General features: G+C 40.9%; 1 protein-coding gene across 1 annotated transcript in view; it reads left to right on the forward strand.

Moving 5' to 3' along the window:
- ADGRA1 (adhesion G protein-coupled receptor A1) overlaps window positions 1-20,910 on the forward strand; it is an 816,325-nt gene that overhangs the window by 271,032 nt on the left and 524,383 nt on the right. Inside the window, exon 4 of the mRNA XM_030202995.1 lies at window positions 3,004-3,075. Within this exon, the coding sequence (XP_030058855.1) occupies window positions 3,004-3,075 (72 nt within the window). The remainder of the gene's footprint in view (window positions 1-3,003; window positions 3,076-20,910) is intronic.

Genomic DNA, 20,910 nt, shown 5'->3' on the forward strand with positions numbered 1-20,910 from the left:
TCAGGAGTCTTTGTGATTTTCCAACGATTTACAAAGAAAAGGAAAACGAGTTTTCTTATGTGGTTATTTTGTTGGATGTCACAATCCAAATTACGCAGGAGTGATACAAATAAGCTCAACATCAAACGCTTGTTTAAAAAGAATCGTTTTAAAGGCCTTTTTAAAGACTGTCATCGACCTCAAAATGCAAACCTGAGGCGGTATTTCGTTCCACGGTTTTGGACCTGCAACAAAAAAAATTCTCGCTCTAAATTCCTCCAGTCTAATCAGATGAAATGATGGAATGTCAAATAAATGCGCCGATGAAGAATGGGTAGATGTCATCAGAGAATAGGCTGTCAGTGTATGGCATCAGGGTGCCTAAAAGGATGCACCCACTTATAGAATTTCTGTGTATGTGGCTGGTTAAGTCAGTGAAATATGATTGTCAAATGAAAAGATACCTCAATGTCAGACTCCAAAGACCTAAGACTGGCAATTTGGGCTTTGCAAGATTTTATTTTTAATGCATACAGTTGGATAATTAAAAGATGTATATCAAACATGACAGAATAAAATTTACAACCTATAGATCAAACATAATTTGTGGAAGGGCTGGGGTGGACAAGGGGATGGAAGCAGAGAATGGCTTCTCTAGCCTCTGAAGATTTACAGAAAGATGAGTACAGCAAACAGCTAAATGGATTGATCACAGATCCGTGTTTGCACTTTACAAAATGGACATGATTAGGATATCTTGTATGCTCCAGAATTAAAATTTTATTCTGCAGTATTTCTTTCCTTCACTGACATCTCACCTTTCCCTATCACATCCTGCCAATTCCCTGCTCAGACAGGTGCTCCTTAATGGTTATTTGTTTGTCATATTTAGAGCCTGCTTTTATTGCTCCTTCGCTGAATTGGTAGCATGCTGCAGCGTTTGGCAGGTGTACACACAAGATTTTATCAGTCTCCTGTTCAATCTCTTTCTATCTAATGCAGGAGGCTGTTGTTCATATTACATATTAAAGCCGAACAGCTTTCTAGGTGGTATAATCAGTATCTTGGAGCGTGTCACATCCATTTTCCATCTCCTATCTCAGCATGTGGATGAAATTAAATACATAAAATCAGAAGAGTGTCACACTACTGCATTACAGCTCCGGTACCTGAATAAGTACTGTTTTGACATGTTTTGGCTCTTTGAAAAACTCAACTGTACTTCAGCACTTGGCAGCAGTATACTTCTCTATCTATAATGCTTGCCGTAGAGTACAGAAATTTGGTACAATTGATTCTGAAATTATGCTTGAAAACCACAGCACCTGCACTAGGAAAATAAAGTTATGGTGCTTTTTATTTTGTACTATTATGAAATAAATAGCTGCTTCTCTGGGAGAAAGGGTCAAGCTTTGAAGCATCTGGAAGCATTATATTAAGAACAGTGCCTCAAATTTCCTTTCCCACTCACTTGTGGTTGATTCTCAACACAAGCCTCTCTCTTCTCTGTTCCCTTGATCTCTTTGGGTCATTCTCACCTCCCAGTTAGTCTTTTTCCATGCTGCCCTTGTCCCTGGTGTTCCTTTCTATTTTCTCCACATGAGGCCATATTTTGTTTCTAATCTCAAGTCCTACAAACCTTTTTCAGAGAGGCATGTTACTCTTTTCCATAAACCCACCACATACTCTGAGGACTACCATCATATCAACTTTAGCTTTTTGGAGAAGATACATTCAGGGGTCCTTTTACTAAGGTGCACTGAAAAATGGCCTGTGCTGGTGTAGATGCGTATATTGGACGCGCACATGTTCATTTTTCAGCGCACCTGCAAAAAAAGGCCTTTTTTGGCAGAAAATGGATGTGTGGCAAAACAAAAATTGGCACTCATCCATTTTGGGCCTGAGACCTTACCGCCACCCCCCATTGACCTAGTGGTAAGGTCTCACGCATAAACCGGGAGGTAATGGTCTATGCAAGTTAAATGCAGATTACCGGCTGGTTAGGGCTGCACACCAGAAAATTTCCAGCACGCTTACTGGACATGCGTAAAAAATGAATAACGCCCGGGCCACGTAGTAGCCGGGCGGTAGTTCAAAATTGACGTGCGTAGGACACGCGTTTCTCTTCCTCTTCCTATATTGTATTGGTATTCTTTTCATTATTTTCTATGATTGATGTATCATTGTACACTGCTTTGTTATTTTGTAGGAAAAGCCATATATCAAATAAAGTAAACTATAAACCATTATTTGGAAAAAAGCATGTAAAGCTTCAAATTATGCACGTTTGAAAGCTATGGGTAAAGAAAGCAATGCTCAGGGGCCCTTTAGCTAAGCTGCATAAGCACCTACATGCGCCCAATGTGCGCCAATTCTGAATTACCGCCCGACTACTTTGCCCTTGCGATAATTTCATTTTTGGCACACGTCCACTATGCGCGCCTGAAAAATATTTTTTATTTTCTAGAGCGCATCAGCTACGCACGCCAAGTGGCACTTAGAGGTGCATAATCGAAAGGGACACCCAAGTTTTGTTGAGGACATCCTCACAAAACATCCCGATGGAGGAGAGACCTTTGGTCGTGGGAGGAGCCAGAATTTGTAGTGCACTGGTCTCCCTGACATGCCAGGACACCAAGCGGGCACCCTAGGGGGCAATGCAGTAGACTTCATAAATTGCTCCCAGGAACATAGCTCCCTTACCTTGTGTGCTGAGCCCCCCAACCCCCCCACCCCAAACCCACTCCCCACAACTGTACACCACTACCATAGCCCTTACAGGTGAAGGGGCACCTATATGTGGGTACAGTGGGTTTGTGGTGGGTTTTGGAGGGCTCACTGTTTCCTCCACAAACGTAACAGGTAGGGGGGGATGGGCCTGGATCCTCCTGCCTGAAGTGCACTGCACCCACTGAAAGTGCTTCAGGGACCTGCTCGATTGTTTCATTTCTTTTCAACGTGGAACAGATGTATCACGTTATCAGGATAAACATATATTTTCTGTGTGTCCTTTTTACTTTTCAGGGATCTGTCCAATAACAGAATTGGGTGTTTGTTTCCAGAAATGTTCATAGGCCTCAAAAGCCTCCACAAATTGTGAGTACGCAACTGTTTTCTAACACACCAGTGATTAACTTGCTGAAAGCAGAAGGTTGATTTGAATTTGTCATATAATGCTCTCATATAATTAGAAATCAGGATAACCAGGTGGGAAACTGTGAAGGTAATTAACTTTTCTTCTGATTTTCATTTGAAATTTCTGGACTCCAGATAAAGTCATTTTGCATGCAGCTTATCACCAACTGTACATTGGATGGAGATTAACTTTTCACAGATAGATGTATCTAAAATGGGTTCATAATGTTGTACAACTCCAGATTAACAAAAAAAGCATTGTAGTGGGGCTGATTCAAAAGCAATATTTGAATCTAGATCCTACTACTATTATTTATAACTTCTATAATGCTACCAGATGTATGCAGAGCTGTACACAAATATGTAAGCGATAACCCCTGCTTAACAGAGTTTTCAGTCTATTCAAGATAGGCAAGCAGAACAAGCGAGTAGGGAATTTCTGAGAATAATTAAAACAACATGGATATTAAATAAGGGATTCTTTTACTAATATGCGCTGAAACTTGCCTGCTGTAGTATACACATGTGTTTTGGGCGCGCGCAGAATCATTTTTCAGTGCACCTGCAAAAAATGCCATTTTGAAATTTTTGCCGAAAATGGACTTGTGGCAAAATGAAAATTGCACGTATGCATTTTGGATCTGAGACCTTACTGCCAGCCATTGACCTAGTGGTAAAGTCTCATACGGTAGCCGGGCATTAATGACCTACACGCGTCAAATGCTAATTGGCGCGCATCCAATACGTGCGTCTGAACATAAAAATTATTTTTTGGGTGTGCATATCAGACGTGCACCAAAAATGAAATTACCACAAGAGCCACGTGGTAGCCAGGTGATAACTCCATTTTGGCGCATGTTGGGCACGCGTAGACGCTTACACGGCTTAGTAAAAGGACCCCTAAGTGAATAAGGGGTTAAGATTTAAAGGCAATCTCAAAAAGGTGGACTGTTAGTCTGGATTTGAATAGGGTCAGAGATGGAACATTATTTACCCACAAAAGCAAACAAGTATAAGGGCCTTCAAGACTGGGAACAATCAAGAGTCCATTATTCAGAAAGACTGACACAAGCCATGTTCCAGCATAACAATGCCTGCCTTAGGAGTCTAATAAAGAACATAAAGGCAATATAAGAAACAACTTATCTAAAATATACATTAAAAACATTAAATAATAAAATAACATACAATCAAATACATGTGCTGGTATACGTGCACATAAAATAGGAATGCATCGTCTGTATTAAATGCCTAACAACATGCCCTTATGTATGCATATCATATAAAACAGATATACGTACAATCATGAGTCATATCAAAGTTACAACAAAAGAAATATGATATTTGAAAACAATTACAATGTAAAATGGATAAATGAGTCTCTAAGGGCCCTGTTTCCTAATATTCCTATGGGTGTCTCTAGTGTTAGCGTACGCTAATTTTTAGCACACGTTAAAAACGCTAGTGTGCCCATAGTGCAGTTTAGTAAACAGGGCCCTAAATCTTTATTTTACCAACGGTGACATGGTGTTTCATATTACTGTATTCTAAAATCATAAATAAATAGTGTATCAAAAATAATATCAGTATATAGAGGAGTGACAGACATATAATGTGTGCATTTACGATACAATTATGTGTCTCATCCTAAAATCATGATTAGAGAAGAAATTATTATTGCATGCATATCAATTAAAAGTTAGTGAAAAGATAATCATGCAATATACATGGTGAGAGATGATACATTATACAGAATGACAAAAAGTATTTTATGCTACATAAAATAATAAAAAATAAGTATAGTAACATTTAGTAAGCAAGATAATTGCTAGATATATAACAGTGAATAGGAATAAGTAAAAACCATATCACCGTGAAAAGAAACTACAAAAGAGCTGAAGGTGTTTTTTTAAGTTAAGGGGACAGAGCTGGATGACAGTTTGAAGATGGCGTTTCTGACAGGACTGGTGATAGTTTGTTTTCTAATATTTCTAAATTAGGATGGAGGGGTGGAAAGGGAAGGAGCAAGAGTAAACGGGGTTTGCACAAGCATTTAAGTTAATAAATTTATACATAACTTGTGATAGGTTATGAAACATCTGGATTTGAAGAAGTATAAGCATAGGGATATTAGACAAGAGTTCCAGAGAGTTTGGGAATCTTCTGAATCTGTGGATTCTTTCGGTATTTCTTCATATTCAGAGTCTGATGTAGGATTTAGGTCTTCAGCCAGTTAGTCACGGGAACAGGCTTTTTGTGTCAGAAGGGTAGTAGTGCATGTTATGTGGCAGGCCAGGATAGCCATAGTTTTCATGTGTCTACTTTGCTAAGGACTCATGTGCTTTTGAAGTTGAAATAGAAGATTAAACAAGGGAAATATGTAGATATTTTCTCTTTTCTTTAAGGAACAAGAATATTCTGAAGTCAGGAAAGATGATGAGAGAAAAGAGAAGAGGAAGAGAAAAAAGTTTAGGCTGCTAAATTTATCCATAATTGGATTTTGAGTTTTAATTATTTTATTTATTACAAGTGCTTGGTATATATACTGCAGAAGATGCAAAAGCATATCTTAGTGGCTTACAACAATACAAAAACAAATTTCATACCACACTTAAGGGTCCTTTTACTAAGCTGCAGTAGAAAGTGGCCTTAACATGTCCTTATGTGGGTTTTTCCAGCACACTAAGGCCATTTTTACTGCAGCAGTAAAATGGCTGATTTTCTCAATTAATGGCCATGCACTAATGTCGCTATTAGGAAGTGGCTATTAAAAACAATTACTGCGTGAGCCCTTACTGCCACCCATTTTGTAGGCAGTAAGGGCTCACACAGTAATCCTGCACTAATCAGTGTGTGGTAATATAGATGCACTAACTGATTAGCACAGACTTGCCCACTATCTACTCTCAGTATAAACTCACTTGGATCCGCTTCACTAATCTATGACACTACTCACAATTCAAACGTGAAGACTGAACAACACTCTCTAGTTCAAGGAGGAAAGGGATCTCATCATACTGTGGCAAGAAAAACATAAAGTTCTTCTTCTCATAACTTTGAGGCACACAGTGAAAAAGTAATCACCGATCCCAACATGTCAACATGTAAATTCTCTCTTTACATGTTGACACAGAAGCCCAACTAGTGTAATCCCGCAACAAAAGTACAAAAAAAGCTCGGGACTTTTCTGGGTAATGCAGTGTTCATATAGAAGCCATGATATCCCAGCACAGAACAGTGTGGTTCCCGACGGACCTGTTTCACGGTAGCTTCTTCAGGAAAACACACTGGTGATAGCTGTACTGCTACTGAAATGGCTGCTCCCCTGCAGGGGGTTAAAATTTGTTTTGAGAAATCAGAAGCCAAAGCAGTGTCTGAAAATTATGTGTCAACAGATCCCATCTTTTCCAATGACATGGTCCAGAGGATCCTTAAAATATTTGGGGGGTGTATCTGCATTTGAACATCACTACTATTTATAAGAAAAATATTAGGGAGAAATTGGATTCAATTAAGACCATCTGACATAGGTAGAAAGATTTGCCTAGCTCCTTTTTAGGAGAAGTGACTTTGGTTAAGACGGTTCTTCTTCCAAAGCTGCTATACCCTCTCCAAATGATGTCCCTTTGGATCACACATAAAGATGAAATGGCATATTGGGAGGTGGTGACTTCATTCCTATTGAGAACCTATGGACACAGATTGATTATAATAAACTTACTAGGCACAGACTGAGGGGGGGGGGGGGGGTCAACTTTCCTGATCTCTTACTTCACAATGTGGCAGCTGTGCTATGTTGGATCTTACAAATATGCACCAGATTACGATTGGTCAGATGATGCCTCTCCATACTCAATATTTAATGCCATTCACTCTAAAGGACAGAGGGTACGTTTATCACTCTTAATGCGCCCTTTGAAGATAGCTTGGGAGTGGTAGAGGACCAGATTGGGGGGGTGAGTGGTGGGTCCTTCTTGGAATTTATGAATAACCCAAACTTCTCTGTAGGTCAGGATAGGTCCCCCTTTGGACAGTGGCTCCAAGGAAGTTGTAGATATGTGGGTCAAGTGGTGGCCTTGGGATTAGGTGATATTCCTTCTTTTAAATCATGTCAATCAAAGAGGAATTTTTTCTCCTACCTTCAACTTAGGCATTACATTCACTCCCTGAAGTACCCAAACACTGGATATCCCTCTTTCACTACACTAGACACCATTTTTATGCAGATGCCTGTGTGTTATAATAAACTGGTGGTGTGGTACAACTTGGGTAGCAAGCAAAGACCATTCCCTTTTTTCCTCACAAGTAACTGTGATGTGGAGCTCACAGTTGGGAGGTAAGTTATTTATTTTTTTTATTTATTTGTTACATTTGTACCCCACATTTTCCCACCTATTTGCAGGCTCAATGTGGCTTACATAGTACCGTAAAGGCGTACGCCAGTCAGTTTATAACAAATACAGGTTATATTGTGGTCAAAATGAGGTAGGTGTGTAGCAGGCACCATGAGGATGGAAGGGATGAAGATTGTACATTGTCCAGTACGATCATTGGTTATGTTGTGTTGCTGTGTGTGGGGATTTACGTTGGATCGGTGGGGTAAGCCGTTTTGAAGAGGGTGGTTTTTAGTGATTTCCTGAAGTTTAGATGGTCATGGATTATTTTCACTGCTTTTGGGAGTCCGTTCCATAGTTGTGCGCTTAAGTAGGAGAAGCTGGATGCATAAGTTGTTTTGTATTTCAGTCCTTTGCAATTTAGGTAAGATAGGTTTAGGTATGATCGTGATGATCCGATTCTGTTTCTGGTTGGTAGATCTGTGAGGTCTGTTATGTATGCTGGGACTACGCCGTAGTTAATTTTGTGGACCAAGGTGCAGATTTTGAAGATGATCCGTTCTTTGATTGGGAGCCAGTGTAGCTTTTCTCGGAGGGGTTTAGTGCTTTCAATGCGTATTTTACCAAATATCAGCCTCGCAGCTGTGTTTTGGGCGGTCTGGAGTTTTTTTGTGAGTTGTTCTTTACATCCTGCATAGATTCCGTTGCAGTAGTCTCTATGGCTTAGAACCATTGATTGTATTAGGTTTTGAAACATTTCCCTTGGGAAGAAAGGTTTTATTCGTTTGAGTCTCCACATTGAGTAAAACATATTCTTTATTATGGAGTTTACTTGGCTCTCAAGGGTCAAATTGCAGTCGATTATGATGCTGAGTATTTCGAGGCTGTCTGAGGTAGGGAGGGTGTGTTCTGGGGTGTTTATGGATGTGGGTTTGTACTTGTTATGTTGAGATGAGAGGATGAAGCAGTGTGTTTTTTCAGTGTTCAGTTTCAGTTGGAATGAATTTGCCCAGGATTCCATGATGTTCAGGCCATCATTGATTTCATTGGATATTTCTGTCATGACTGAAGGGAATGTAGATTGTGACGTCATCTGCATAAATGAACGGGTTGAGGCCTCGGTTGGATAGGGACTTTGCCAGTGGGATCATCATCATGTTGAAGAGTATTGGTGATAATGGTGATTTCCACGGTAGCTTTCCACGGTGGTGATATGTTTGAGTTTGATTTTACTTGGTAAGTTCTGGTGGTTAGAAAAACTTTTATCCAGTTAAGTACATTTCCATCAATCCCAAAGTGGCCAAGGAGTCTTAGTAGTATATTGTGGTTAACCATGTCGAATGCGCTCGACATGTCAAATTGGGGGAGAAGTATACTTTTACCTGTGGCTATTTCTTGCTTGAATTTGGCCAGAAGAGTGACTAGGACAGTTTCAGTACTATGGTGGGGGCGGAATCCTGATTGTGAGTCATGTAATATTGAGAACTTGTCCATGTAGTCCGTAAGCTGTTTGACCACCAAGCTCTCCATCAGTTTGACTACTAATGGGGTAGACGCAACTGGGCGGTAATTGGTTAGGTCATTTGTGGTTTTCTTGGCGTCTTTAGGTATTGGGGTGAGTAGGATGTTACCATATTCCTCGGGGAATAGACCTTGTTGTAGCCTGAAGTTTAGGTGGGATGTTAGGTCTGCCATGAAGTGGTCGGGGGTGGATTTGAGTAGATGACTGGGACATATATCCAGTTTGCAGTGGGTGTTGGCAAACCTATGAGTTGCTTTTGTAACTGATTCAGTGGAGAGGGGGGTAAATGTTGACCAGATATGGTCAATAGAGAAAGAGCTGTCTCTTAGTTTTATCTTAGCTTTTCAAGTTACTCCCAGTGAGTCTAAATGAGATCCAATTCAAAATTCTTCATAATGCCTATGTCACCAAATGTAAGGGAAAATCCATGGGTATTTGGGAGGCTGATAGTTGTGTTAAGTGTGGGATGGGCCGCGGTGTGGGGACTAAACACAACAACTGTGCCTCGTTAGAGGACCGGCAAAGAGAGGGAAGTACAAATATGACAATTAATGGTAATTTAGTACTCTGGGATTAGATCACAAACTTCCCACTCATGCAATACAAATTCAGAACAGTCCAAATTATAAACTCTGAGAGCAAAGGACACAAGGCTTAAGTATTAGAAAAATAGAAAAGCTGTTCTATTAGAGATAATGGCAGCAAATATAATCAGAGACAATACTTATGCAGAATCACCCACACTGATGGTAGAACAATGATTTCCTGTACCTGTCAAGGCAAAGATAACACACACTAGCCCCTAATCCTGGAATTTATATGACACTTGACACCCCAAGTACTAAGGAAGAAGCAGTTCAACCTGACAGATGACAATACTCACGGTGGATCTGTTGTAGGTCAGGGATTGAAGACAGAGGCTGGCAAGTGGGTTTCACCTAATGATCAGGCAAGGCAGCAGCAGGGAACTCAGGCTGGTCAGAAGATGGTAGCTCTACCCAGGCAGGAGAGCATGCAGGCAGGGGACCACATAACTTTAATGAGCCTTTATCATGTGACTTGGACCAGCTGATAGCAGCTCTCACGTGAACTGCCCAAGATAACATCCAGCTAGCTATTAGCTTATGAAAAGAGTGTGTGTGGTGCCATGCTGACTAGAATAACAAAGCCTGAGGTCTTCCAGTGTTATGTCTTTGGTGCCCAAGGACCCGGCTCTTGATGTTATAGATGTTTTCCTCCTGTCCATGAAGGTCCCCAGCACAGTAAACAAAAATTGTTATGAACAGTTGTTTTGCCTCTGTTAGCCTGATGCGCCAGCAATGTGCTTGAGGCCTATTACAGGAATAACCATCTGCATGGAAACTGACATGGGCTATGAAAGTCTATGAAAAGTCAGGTTCACAATATAGAATGGTGCTTCAATGTAGTGCTACATGCTTTGTCCCTACAGAGGCACCTTAGTGCATCACTTTCTAGAATGCCTTACGCTCCAGCATTATTGGTCTGGAGTGATCACTAGTTTGGAGAGTGTTTAGAGAGTGTTGTATAAGTGGTCTTACAAGATTCTCCTTCTGGGACTTGATGCAGAATTGGCAGACCAAAGGTTATTAGTGCACCAGTGGAAGTTTCTCCTACTGACCCTGGTTCTGGCAAAAAAGGGTTATATTGAACATTGGGTGGGTAAGGACCCCCTAACCTTTCAGTAGTGGACTGCAAGTATGTCTCAGATGGCTGCCTGGGAATGCATGCAGCTCTCTCAACAGAATTGAGTGAAATCAAACATCTGTTGTAATCTATGGAAACAATTTCAGGAACAGTCACCGAATAGGCTTACAGATATGGTTAACAGAGGGAGGGAGGGAAGGGGCGGGTTATTGAAAATTGAAAATGAGTGGACCATATAGGAAACATGTATAAGTACTGTAGTGTTACCTTGCTCTGTTACACCAGTTGGTTGTTGTGCTGTTGTATTATGTTCTATTTGCTAATAAAAAGAGTTAAAAAAAAAAAAAAAAGAAGTGAGTAAAAAAAAAAGTGGTGTACATTCAGGTCCAGTAGATATGTTGCTGTTCCTGAAGGGCTCACAATTACAAAATGAGGGGCCCTTTTAGGAGGGCCTACGCATGTACAGTGCGTGAGCCGGGCGGGTAATTCCAAATTTGATGCACGCTGAATCCCGCGGTAGAAAAATTTTCTATTTTCTACTGCGGGCCGCTTACCCAGCAGTAAACAGTAATTGGCATGCACTGCATGCTTACCACGCGGGTAGGATGTGAGACCTTACCGCTAGGTCAATTGGTGGTGGTAAGGTCTCAGGCCGAAAATGGATGTGTGCTGGTTTCAATTTTAATGCACATCCATTTTCCAGCTCCTTAAAAAAGGCCCTTTTTCCTAGATGTGGTAAAAATGGCCCAACATGTGCCCAAAAGATGTGTTCGCACTACGGCAGACCACTTTTTACCATGGCTCAGTAAAAGGACCCCTAAAGGAATTAAAGTGGGATTTGAATCAAAATCCCTTGGTGCATAGTCCACTGCAGTAACCAGTAGGCTGCCCCTCTGTTCTACGTGGATTTCTGTGTTTTCAAAGAATTACAATTGCAATTATTGCATTTATATTCCGCAATTTCCTCCTGGTTCAATGCGGATTACAATAAAAACAAAACCAGTCAATCAGACTGGGAAATTACAAAATAAGAGCAACCAACAAACTATATCATTACAGAAATACAAAAAGTTCTGAATTTAATTACCCAAATATCAAGTAAATAAGCAAGCTTTCAATTTATTCCTAAATCTTAAATAATTTGCTTCCAATCTAACACCACTTGGTAGAGAATTTCAAATACTGGCTGCTCGATAGGAGATAAATGCAGCGTGGACTTGCTTATGTTTCACTTGTAAAGAATGCTGTCATACAGACGTCCATGTCCCTTGCTTTCCGCTGTTCATAATTTGAATGTTCTAGTTTGAAAAATGGATATTCATGCTAGATATTTCCAGTGTATGGATGTCCATCTCAGGTATGTTTGAATAGGAAATCTTTACATATTTCCTGTTCAAAAAATACGTGGGAGATGGATGTTTATTTTGGGATGTCACTATTCTGACTTGGACTTCCTTTTGAAAAACCCCTCTATATATGTGTCTTTATAAAATAGTGCCTAAGTTGGCGCTCACTAACCCTTATAAAAGAGATGCTTTATTATAAAATTATGTTCTTTGTGTGCAATTTTGAGTCTCCCCATTGAACTTGAAGGTCTTTGGGTACTATGAATTCATGAGTCTTCAAGTTCCTAGGTCCCACAGAATGAATTCATGGCACCTACAGAAGGTTGTTCAAAAATACACTGAAGCCAGCACTAGAGGATTTTTTTCCTTACAATTTTTATGGAGACAACTGTACCAATGCAATATCACTTGAACAGTTTAACCATCCATATACATTATCCACTTAGTTCAGACAGTAGCAGAAATACAAAAGTTTCATCTTGTCCTCATCTATGTTTACTCACCCTTACTTCTTCTTCACCCCCTCCACTCTTCACCTCTGTCCCCCTCCCTTTCCCCCTCCCTAACTTCAGTCTAACCCACCTCCACCCAACTCCTCATCTCTTCAAAAAGGTCGACAACCACTTTCCAAAAGGCTTCTCATACTTTCCAAAACTTATTTACAGAGATGTTTTTACCTTCCAGATTTGTAGCCGCAACATATGTGGTATAAAGGCCATAGCAGAATTTCATAGTTAAATCACGGCACATGTCTCAACTGACCTGCCCTGGCCCTGCCTCCAGTCCTGCCTCATTTCCCCAAGGAGTAGTCAACACAGTCTTCATGGGCCATTTTGCATGGGTAAATCCCTTGAAAAATTTTTTCTTCATTGCAAGGCCCACAAGCCACTCATGGCCCACAACTATTCTCTTTTCCCCAGTAGACAATCCCTCCCCCACCTATATTTTTTTCAGACTTACTCCTCACATACCTCCATAATAGTTATTCTAGTTAATATCTGTACCATGAGCTCTCAGTGAGTTTGAGCTATGTACTGCCCAAATCTCACTCTGGTCTCACATGACCAAGAAAGCGCCATACAGTTCAAACTTACTGCAAACTATGTAGTGCTGGTAGAAAACAGAACTGTTTGTGGTACCACAAACAATAATACTCAAGAGAAAGTATAAGAGGAGATGAGAAAACTGGAGAGTGGAGAGAACCAGCTTGAAGGGTGGTGAAGGTTGACAAAGTGTCTGCCGCTTTCTCTCTAGTGATGGTCTTGGTTGTCAGATTGAACTCTTCTATTTTTGACAAACTAACACTGCTTGAAAAAAAAAATCAAAGATCTCTACTTTATACATTACCTCTTAATGACTGCCACAGTGCACTCATGAATTTTATCTTGCGCTCATAATGCTTTGGCCTCAGGTCAGCTGGAACCATTTGAGAATATGACACCAACAGGCTTATTTTTGAACGAGAAGGGCGCCCATCTTTTGACACAAATCGCAAGATGGGCGTCCTTCTCCCAGGGTCGCCCAAATCAGCATATTCGAAAGCCGATTTTGGGTGTCCTCAACTGCTTTCCATCGCAGGGACGACCAAAGTTCATGGAGGTGTGTCGGAAGCATAGCGAAGGCGGGACTGGGGCGTACTTAACACTTGGGCGTCCTCGGCTGATAATGGAAAAAAGAAGGACGTCCCTTACGAGCACTTGGCCGACTTTACTTGGTCCATTTTTTTCTTGCAAACAAGCCTCAAAAAGGTGCTCGAGCTGACCAGATGACCACCGGAGGGAATCGGGGATGACCTCCACTTACTTCCCCAGTGGTCACTAACTCCCTCCCACCCTCAAAAAAGAACTTTAAAAATATTTTTTGCCAGCCTCTATGCCAGCCTCAAATGTCATACCCAACTCCCTGGAGCAGTTTTAGTGGGTGCGGTGCACTTCAGGCAGGTGGACCCAGGCCCATCCCCCCCTACCTGTTACACTTGTGGTGGTAAATGTGATCTCTTCAAAACCCACCACAAACCCACTGTACCCACATGTAGATGCCCCCCTTCACCCTTTAGGGCTATGGTAGTGGTGTACAGTTGTAGGGAGTGGGTTTGGGGGGGGGTTGGGGGGGGCTCAGCACCGAAGGTAAGAGAGCTATGCACCTGGGAGCAATTTGTGAAGTCCATTGCAGTGCCCCCTAGGGTGCCTGGTTGGTGTCCTGGCATGTGAGGGGGACCAGTGCACTACAAATGCTGGCTCCTTCCATGACCAAATGGGTTGGATTTGGTCGTTTCTGAGATGGGCCGGGTACGACCATCTCTAAGGATGACCATCTCTAAGGTCAACCTAAATGTTGAGATTTGGGCGTTCCTGACCGTATTATCGAAACGAAAGATGGACGCCCATCTTGTTTCAATAATACGGGTTTCTCCGCCCCTTCGCCGGGATGTCCAGCGAGGACGTCCTCAGGAAAACTCGGGCGCCCCGTTTGACTGTGCCCCTCCAAGAGTTACTGGAGATCACTCCTGTCCCCCCTTTCTACTCTCAGCTAAGATTCAGTGCTGGGAAGAATGTGGGAGATAGGTATGAGGGACTAAGGGATTTAGGGGATGTTGCTGTGAAGTACCTTAAGTTTTAAAAGGAAATGAAACAAACAAAATTTTATTTTTGCTTTAAAAATGAAAAAAGACAATATAAAACATTTCCATGAGCTTTCTTGTTTTATTTCTAATGAAAACATATCCCTAAATTTTACAGTTGAGACTTGGGCCTACAGCTTTGAACCAATACTACGTCCTTGTCCAATTTCTTGAGTACTATAATCCTTATCTCTAGGGATAATTCTTCTGCTTTATCTTAAGTAGTTGTAACTAAATGCTTGAAAGAATTCAGTACTGAATCTGTCTCTACTAGGTCCTTTATGTAAATTTAAGAATGAACAATTTTTCTTTTCTGTTATGTCTCCATCCAATACACTGTATTGCTTTCTCCAGATTATAAAGTTTTCCAATAGAAATTTGCCAAAAAATCCTATACAAGAGTAGGCTTATGAATCATTTCAGATTTATACGAGTCAGCATAAAAATGTCAAAATTTTTTAACAATTTCATAATGATTATATGTTATCCTGCCCTGTGAGGTTTTTATGCTAAATATCATTTCTCTGTTCTTTTTGGCTTTTGCTTAGTGAGATAAAAGAAGCCCACATGTGTTTTTTTTAAAGAAATAATATATTACTAGTTCAGTGACAACAAAGTAAATTATATGTACATTTCAACTGCTGGAATTTCACCAATAAGCCATTAAAACTTTCTTATGAAAATTTTTATGTTCCTTGTCTGATTATACCATTTCTTCTTTTCATAATTTGTTTTTCCCAGTATTTATAATTTATAACCATTTCTCTCAAGGTTCGTGTAATGTTTCCTATGTAATTGCTATGATAAGTAGACTGAGATTAATAAATACAAATATTAATCTGTAGCATTGTTCTGACTGGTTTTACAGCCTGCCTCACTGACACAGACTACTCAATAATTACTGTGGATTCTTTTGGATTCGTATTAGGTAAATGAGTCTTTTATTAGAGGTTCATTATTGTCTAAGATACACAATGACTAAGATGTATACACAATGATTAAGCTATATAACTGAAAAGAAACAATACCTATCTATAGTTAAAAAGAAACAATCATTACATCACTACATCCAAGCAAAGCTAGGAGTTTCTAGACCAGGAAAAGAAGAAATAATACACTATAATATACACACATCCATCACTGATCATTACATCATCCAGGCTTTTTATATCAGCTGAGAGAAGCCCCTTTTTCAGCGAAGCCGGAGTCTGACCAGGAGTCTGGTTCTACGTGGTGCGTCCACCCATAGATGAGCTTTCAGCTTCATTGTAAGAGGCCCCCCCATTTTTATTAGGCTTAGAACTCATGCTCAGAGCTAAGGAAAATTACAGAATGCTTGAGAATTTCTCTGTTTAGGTAAACAAGCCATAATGTGGGAATGTGGTCACATGTTTCTCAGTCCAGGTGGCCAGTCTGAACTTGAAATAGGCTCCACCTCTCTTTTCACATTCCAAATTAATTAGAGCTATGTCTTATCTTTCATACAGTCACAAAAGAGAGGGAATACAGCATACAAAAGCAACCAAACAAACAAACAAAGCAAACACTGGGCCTTCAGGATTGAGAAAAATGTAGTTCTTTATTTATAATGGAGACCCGACACGGTCCGTGTTTCGGCGTACGAACGCCTGCATCAGGGGTCAAGGGACTCATATAGGTCAGCAAGATAATAAGTTGACAGAGATGTGGAATAAACAATCAGGTTATATTACCGGAAGTGGCGCGCGGACGCTCGCTCTCATCCCCGCCTTCCCCTGCGCACCTTGTGCGCATGAGCAGTAATGGTAACTAGGGGAAGGCGAGGATGAGAGCGAGCGTCCGCGCGCCACTTCTGGTAATATAACCTGATTGTTTATTCCACATCTCTGTCAACTTATTATCTTGCTGACCTATAGGAGTCCCTTGACCCCTGATGCAGGCGTTCGTACGCCGAAACACGGACCGTGTCGGGTCTCCATTATAAATAAAGAACTATATTTTTCTCAATCCTGAAGGCCCAGTGTTTGCTTTGTTTGTTTGTTTGTTTGGTTATCTTTCATACAAACAGAATAAACAATCATTTTAATGAGCGAGTGCACTGCCGGTCACTCAGATAGAGTTGAAAAGCAATCTCTAAAATCCTTTTTATTACAGGCATTTATCTCCATGGGTATTAAGGGGGCCTTTTGCAAAGGTGTGCTAGTGTTTTTAGTGCATGCTAAGTTTTAGTGTGTGCTAAATGCTAGAGACAACTATATATTCCTCTGGCGTTTAGTGCATGCTAAAAACACTAGCACACTTCAGTAAAATGGAGGCTTGGTGAATGCGAGATTTGCACTGAAACATTATAACAGCATGATCAAATAGCATACAGGCCAGTTTTCCAAAGGTCTAACCACCTAACTATGGGGTCCTTTTATTAAAGCCTAGTGTGTGCTAACAGAATTAGTTCATGCTAAATGCTTCACCTCCTATTATATGCCTATGGGCCATGTGGAACTTTGCACTGTCAGTGCATGCTAAGCTTTAATAAAAAGGCCCCTTTAAGAGTTAGGCACCTAGAATTTTGAATGCTGACGTTTGCTGCTTCTAAATACCTAGATTTAGGACTGTAAGGGGGTTTGTTACCAATGTGCATTGAGGGAATATTACACAATTTATGCTCTTTGTGAATTAAACTGCAAAATTGTAAGTCATTTTAACATAGACCGTTGTTTCATGGTACCACAGGCTAAATAATAATGAGTTGCAAAGCATGCAAAACATCTCATTATGTAAATCAAATATCGCAACATGTGTTAAATACTAATGATATTGCTTGGATAAAGAAAAAATAAAATAAAAAAACAAACAAAATGAAAATTCTCATAAACATCATGGGAAACAAAGCAAAACAAAAATGTTTGCTCTGCATATTCCTAGTAACCAACTGCTTAACACGTGTGATTCCATGCAGTCACTTCTACTGAGGTTCAGTCCCAGGCCAGAGATCGGGGTCCACTCCAGACAGCAGCGACTTATCCTCACGTAGAAGGCTGCCAAAATATGCTTTCCTATGCAATTGCAGGAAGAACATTCCAGGCCCCTGCTCTAGAAAGGTGCCAATCAAATCTAAATAAGGGTGGTCTATTCTGGGAAAGTGGCCCAAAAGAATTGAAGCTTAAAATTTTGGTGGGAAATATATAACTCTGTGTTCAGATGGAGCCTTGTGTTCCTCCCTCTACAACCAATTTGTAAAAAGGTTTCCAGAGGTGATCTGGGAAATTATAGATTGGTGCGTGGGGAGGGGGGACACCAGAGAGGCCAGGGGTGCCATCTCATCTCTTGTCTCAGGCAGCATAATGCCTTGAACCACCCTGTGTGCAGAGAAAGAGAGAGATGTCAAAGGTGACCCCAAATTTATGAGCTGACGAGACAGGGAGGATAAGAGTGTTATCTACAGAAATAGAGAATGAGGGGAGAGGAGAGGTGGATTTAGGGGGAAAGATATGAAGCTCAGTCTTGGTCATGTTCAGTTTCAGATGACGATGAGACATCCAAGCAGCAATGTCAGACAAACAGACTGAGACTTGGGCCTAGATTCCTGCTGAAATTTCTGGTGTATAGAGATAGATTTGGGAATGTCAGCATAAAGATGGAGAGCAGAGCACCAAGGGAATAAATATAGACAGAGAAAAGGTCCCGAGAAAGAGCCCTGAGGTACACTGACTGATAGTGGGATAGCAGTGGAGGAGGATCCACCAGAACACACAATAAAAGTGCATTGAGAGAGATCAGAGCTTTGAAATCCAAATGAGAACAGCGTTATCAAGAAGTAGATGGTGATCAACAGTGACAAAATCAACAGATAGATTGAGAAGGAAGCGGACAGAATTCAGACCCTTGGATCTGGTCTGGAACAGGTCACTGGAGACTTTAGCAAGGGCTATTTCTGTTGAATGTAGATGGGGAAAGACTGTTTGTAGTGGATTAAGAATAACTTAAGATGACAGAAAGTCAAGACAACAGTGGAGAACATGTTCAAGTAGCTTGCACAAGAAAAGGAGAGATGGAGCGATAGTTGGAAGGGCAGGTAGGGTCCAATGAAAATTTTTTAAGGAGTGATGTAACCACAGTATGTTTGAAGGCATTAGGAACACTTGCAGTGGAAAGTGGAAGATTGAGAATATGACAGAAAGAATGATGGTAGGAGAGAGAGTGCTGAGTGGATGGGTAAGAATGGGATCAGAGGGACAGACAGTAAGTTTGGATTATATCCGGTGTGTTAATTGCTTACATCTAACTGAGTACATGCATATGCATCCAATTATGTTAGTATTCCATCAAGGAATCCTTGTGCTTAGTTTTCTTTATAGAATAAGCACCACATAGGAACCATGTTATAGAATTACCCCCTAAATGCAAATATTAAAAGATGGCAATAGCACAAAGAAATTGAAAACATATTAACTGTAACTTTTGCAAATACTGTGGCTCTCTGGTGAATAACAGTTCCTAGGGCCTTTTCAGTTTAGGTTTGTCTGTGAGCGCTGTGTCTTTCCTCTGTACCCAATAGGTTTATGGAAGATTTATTTATTTATGGTTCATTTATACCCCACATTTTCCCACAAATGCAGGCACAATGTGGCTTACATGAATTACAAAAGTAGAGAAGTAAAACATATGAATTTTACAGCAGAATAAGGAGAGAACACTAATTAGGGTGACTAAACAGCATAATCATTAATGGAGTAAGTTTTTTCAAAAAGGAACGTTTTCAACATCTTCTTGAAAAGGTGACGATCAGATTGAGATTTTAGGTTCAGAGGCAAAGCATTCCAAGTCTTCGGGCTGGAATAGTGAAAAGTAGAGGCAAAAAGAAGCTTGTATTTGACACCTCGGCAAGACGGATAATGAAGTTGGAGATAGGTGCGGGCTGTGTTGATGGCATTTCTAGGTGGGAGGTCTATTAAAGGAATCATGTATTCCGGAGCTAGACCCTAAATAATTTTATGCGTTAAGGTGCAGAGCTTGAAAGCGATTTGCTCTCTTACTGGGAGCCAGTGTAGATTGAGGCGTAAAGGCTGCGCGGGAACCATGCGCGATTTGCCCAGGATGAGTCTTGAAGCAGTGTTCTGGGCAGTCTGGAACTTTCACAGTAGTTGCTCCTGGCAGCCTGCGTAAATCGTGCTGCAGTAGTCAAGGTGAGATAGAACTAACCAGTGAACGAGAGTGCGGAAGAGCTCTCTGGTGAGACAAAACCTAATGCGCCGCAGTTTCCACATTGCGTAGAACATCCGCTTGGTGACCGCTCGCACTTGCAAATCCAGCTGCAGGTAAGGGAAACTTACAAGTCTTTATTGTAGAGAGCAGGTAAAAGGACGCCCAACACAGCTGTATTTTGCCCAGCAGCACTGCTTCAGGGGCGATAAAATACCTCAAGAAGGTATCCTCTCACTTTCCCAAGATAGGAGAACTAGGATGTGGTGTAACCACCAGTACATGTCAGGTGTCCTTTTACCTGCTCTCTACAATAAAGACTTGTAAGTAGTGGACCGCTTAAGTACATAAGTACATAAGTAATGCCATACTGGGACAGACCAGAGGTCCATCAAGCCCAGCATCCTGTTGCCAACAGTGGCCAATTCAGGTCACAAATACCTGGCAAGATCCCAAAAAAGTACAAAACATGTTATGCTGCTTATCTCAGAAATAAGCAGTGGATTTTCCCCAAGTCCATTTTAATAATGGTCTGTGGACTTTTCCTTTTTTTAAACCCCACTAAGCTAACCGCCTTTACCACATTATCTGGCAACAAATTCCAGAGTTTAATTACACAATGAGTAAAGAAAACTTTTCTCTGATTCATTTTAAATATACTACTTTGTAGCTTCATTGAATGCCCCCTAGTCCTAGTATTTTTGGAAAGACTAAACAGACGCTTCACATCTATCCTTTCCACTCCACTCATTATTTTATAGACTCATCTGTTTTTTAGGCCCAATAGGTTTATGGCCAGAAGAGGGGCAAATATGGCACCTTAAAATAAACACCTTTGAACAATTTTAGGGGCCTTTTTACTAAGCCTCAGCAGGGCTATTGTGCAGGTAGCAAGCAGGAAAACAGCAATACCGTGGGGCACCCTAGCACCCTGCAGTAGTTTTTTGTTTGCTGCGTGGTGTTTCCTATGCCAGAAAATATTTCTATTTTCTAGCGTAGGGGGTTGCGATGTAGGTGTGACCAGCGGTAATCAGCCATCACCACATACTGTCCATTTACCGCTGGATTTGCACATGAGCCCTTACCACCTACCAAATAGGTAGCGGTAAGGGCTCAGGCAGTAAATTACCA

This window comes from Microcaecilia unicolor, chromosome 5 (assembly GCF_901765095.1).
Source record: "Microcaecilia unicolor chromosome 5, aMicUni1.1, whole genome shotgun sequence".
NCBI lineage: Eukaryota > Metazoa > Chordata > Amphibia > Gymnophiona > Siphonopidae > Microcaecilia > Microcaecilia unicolor.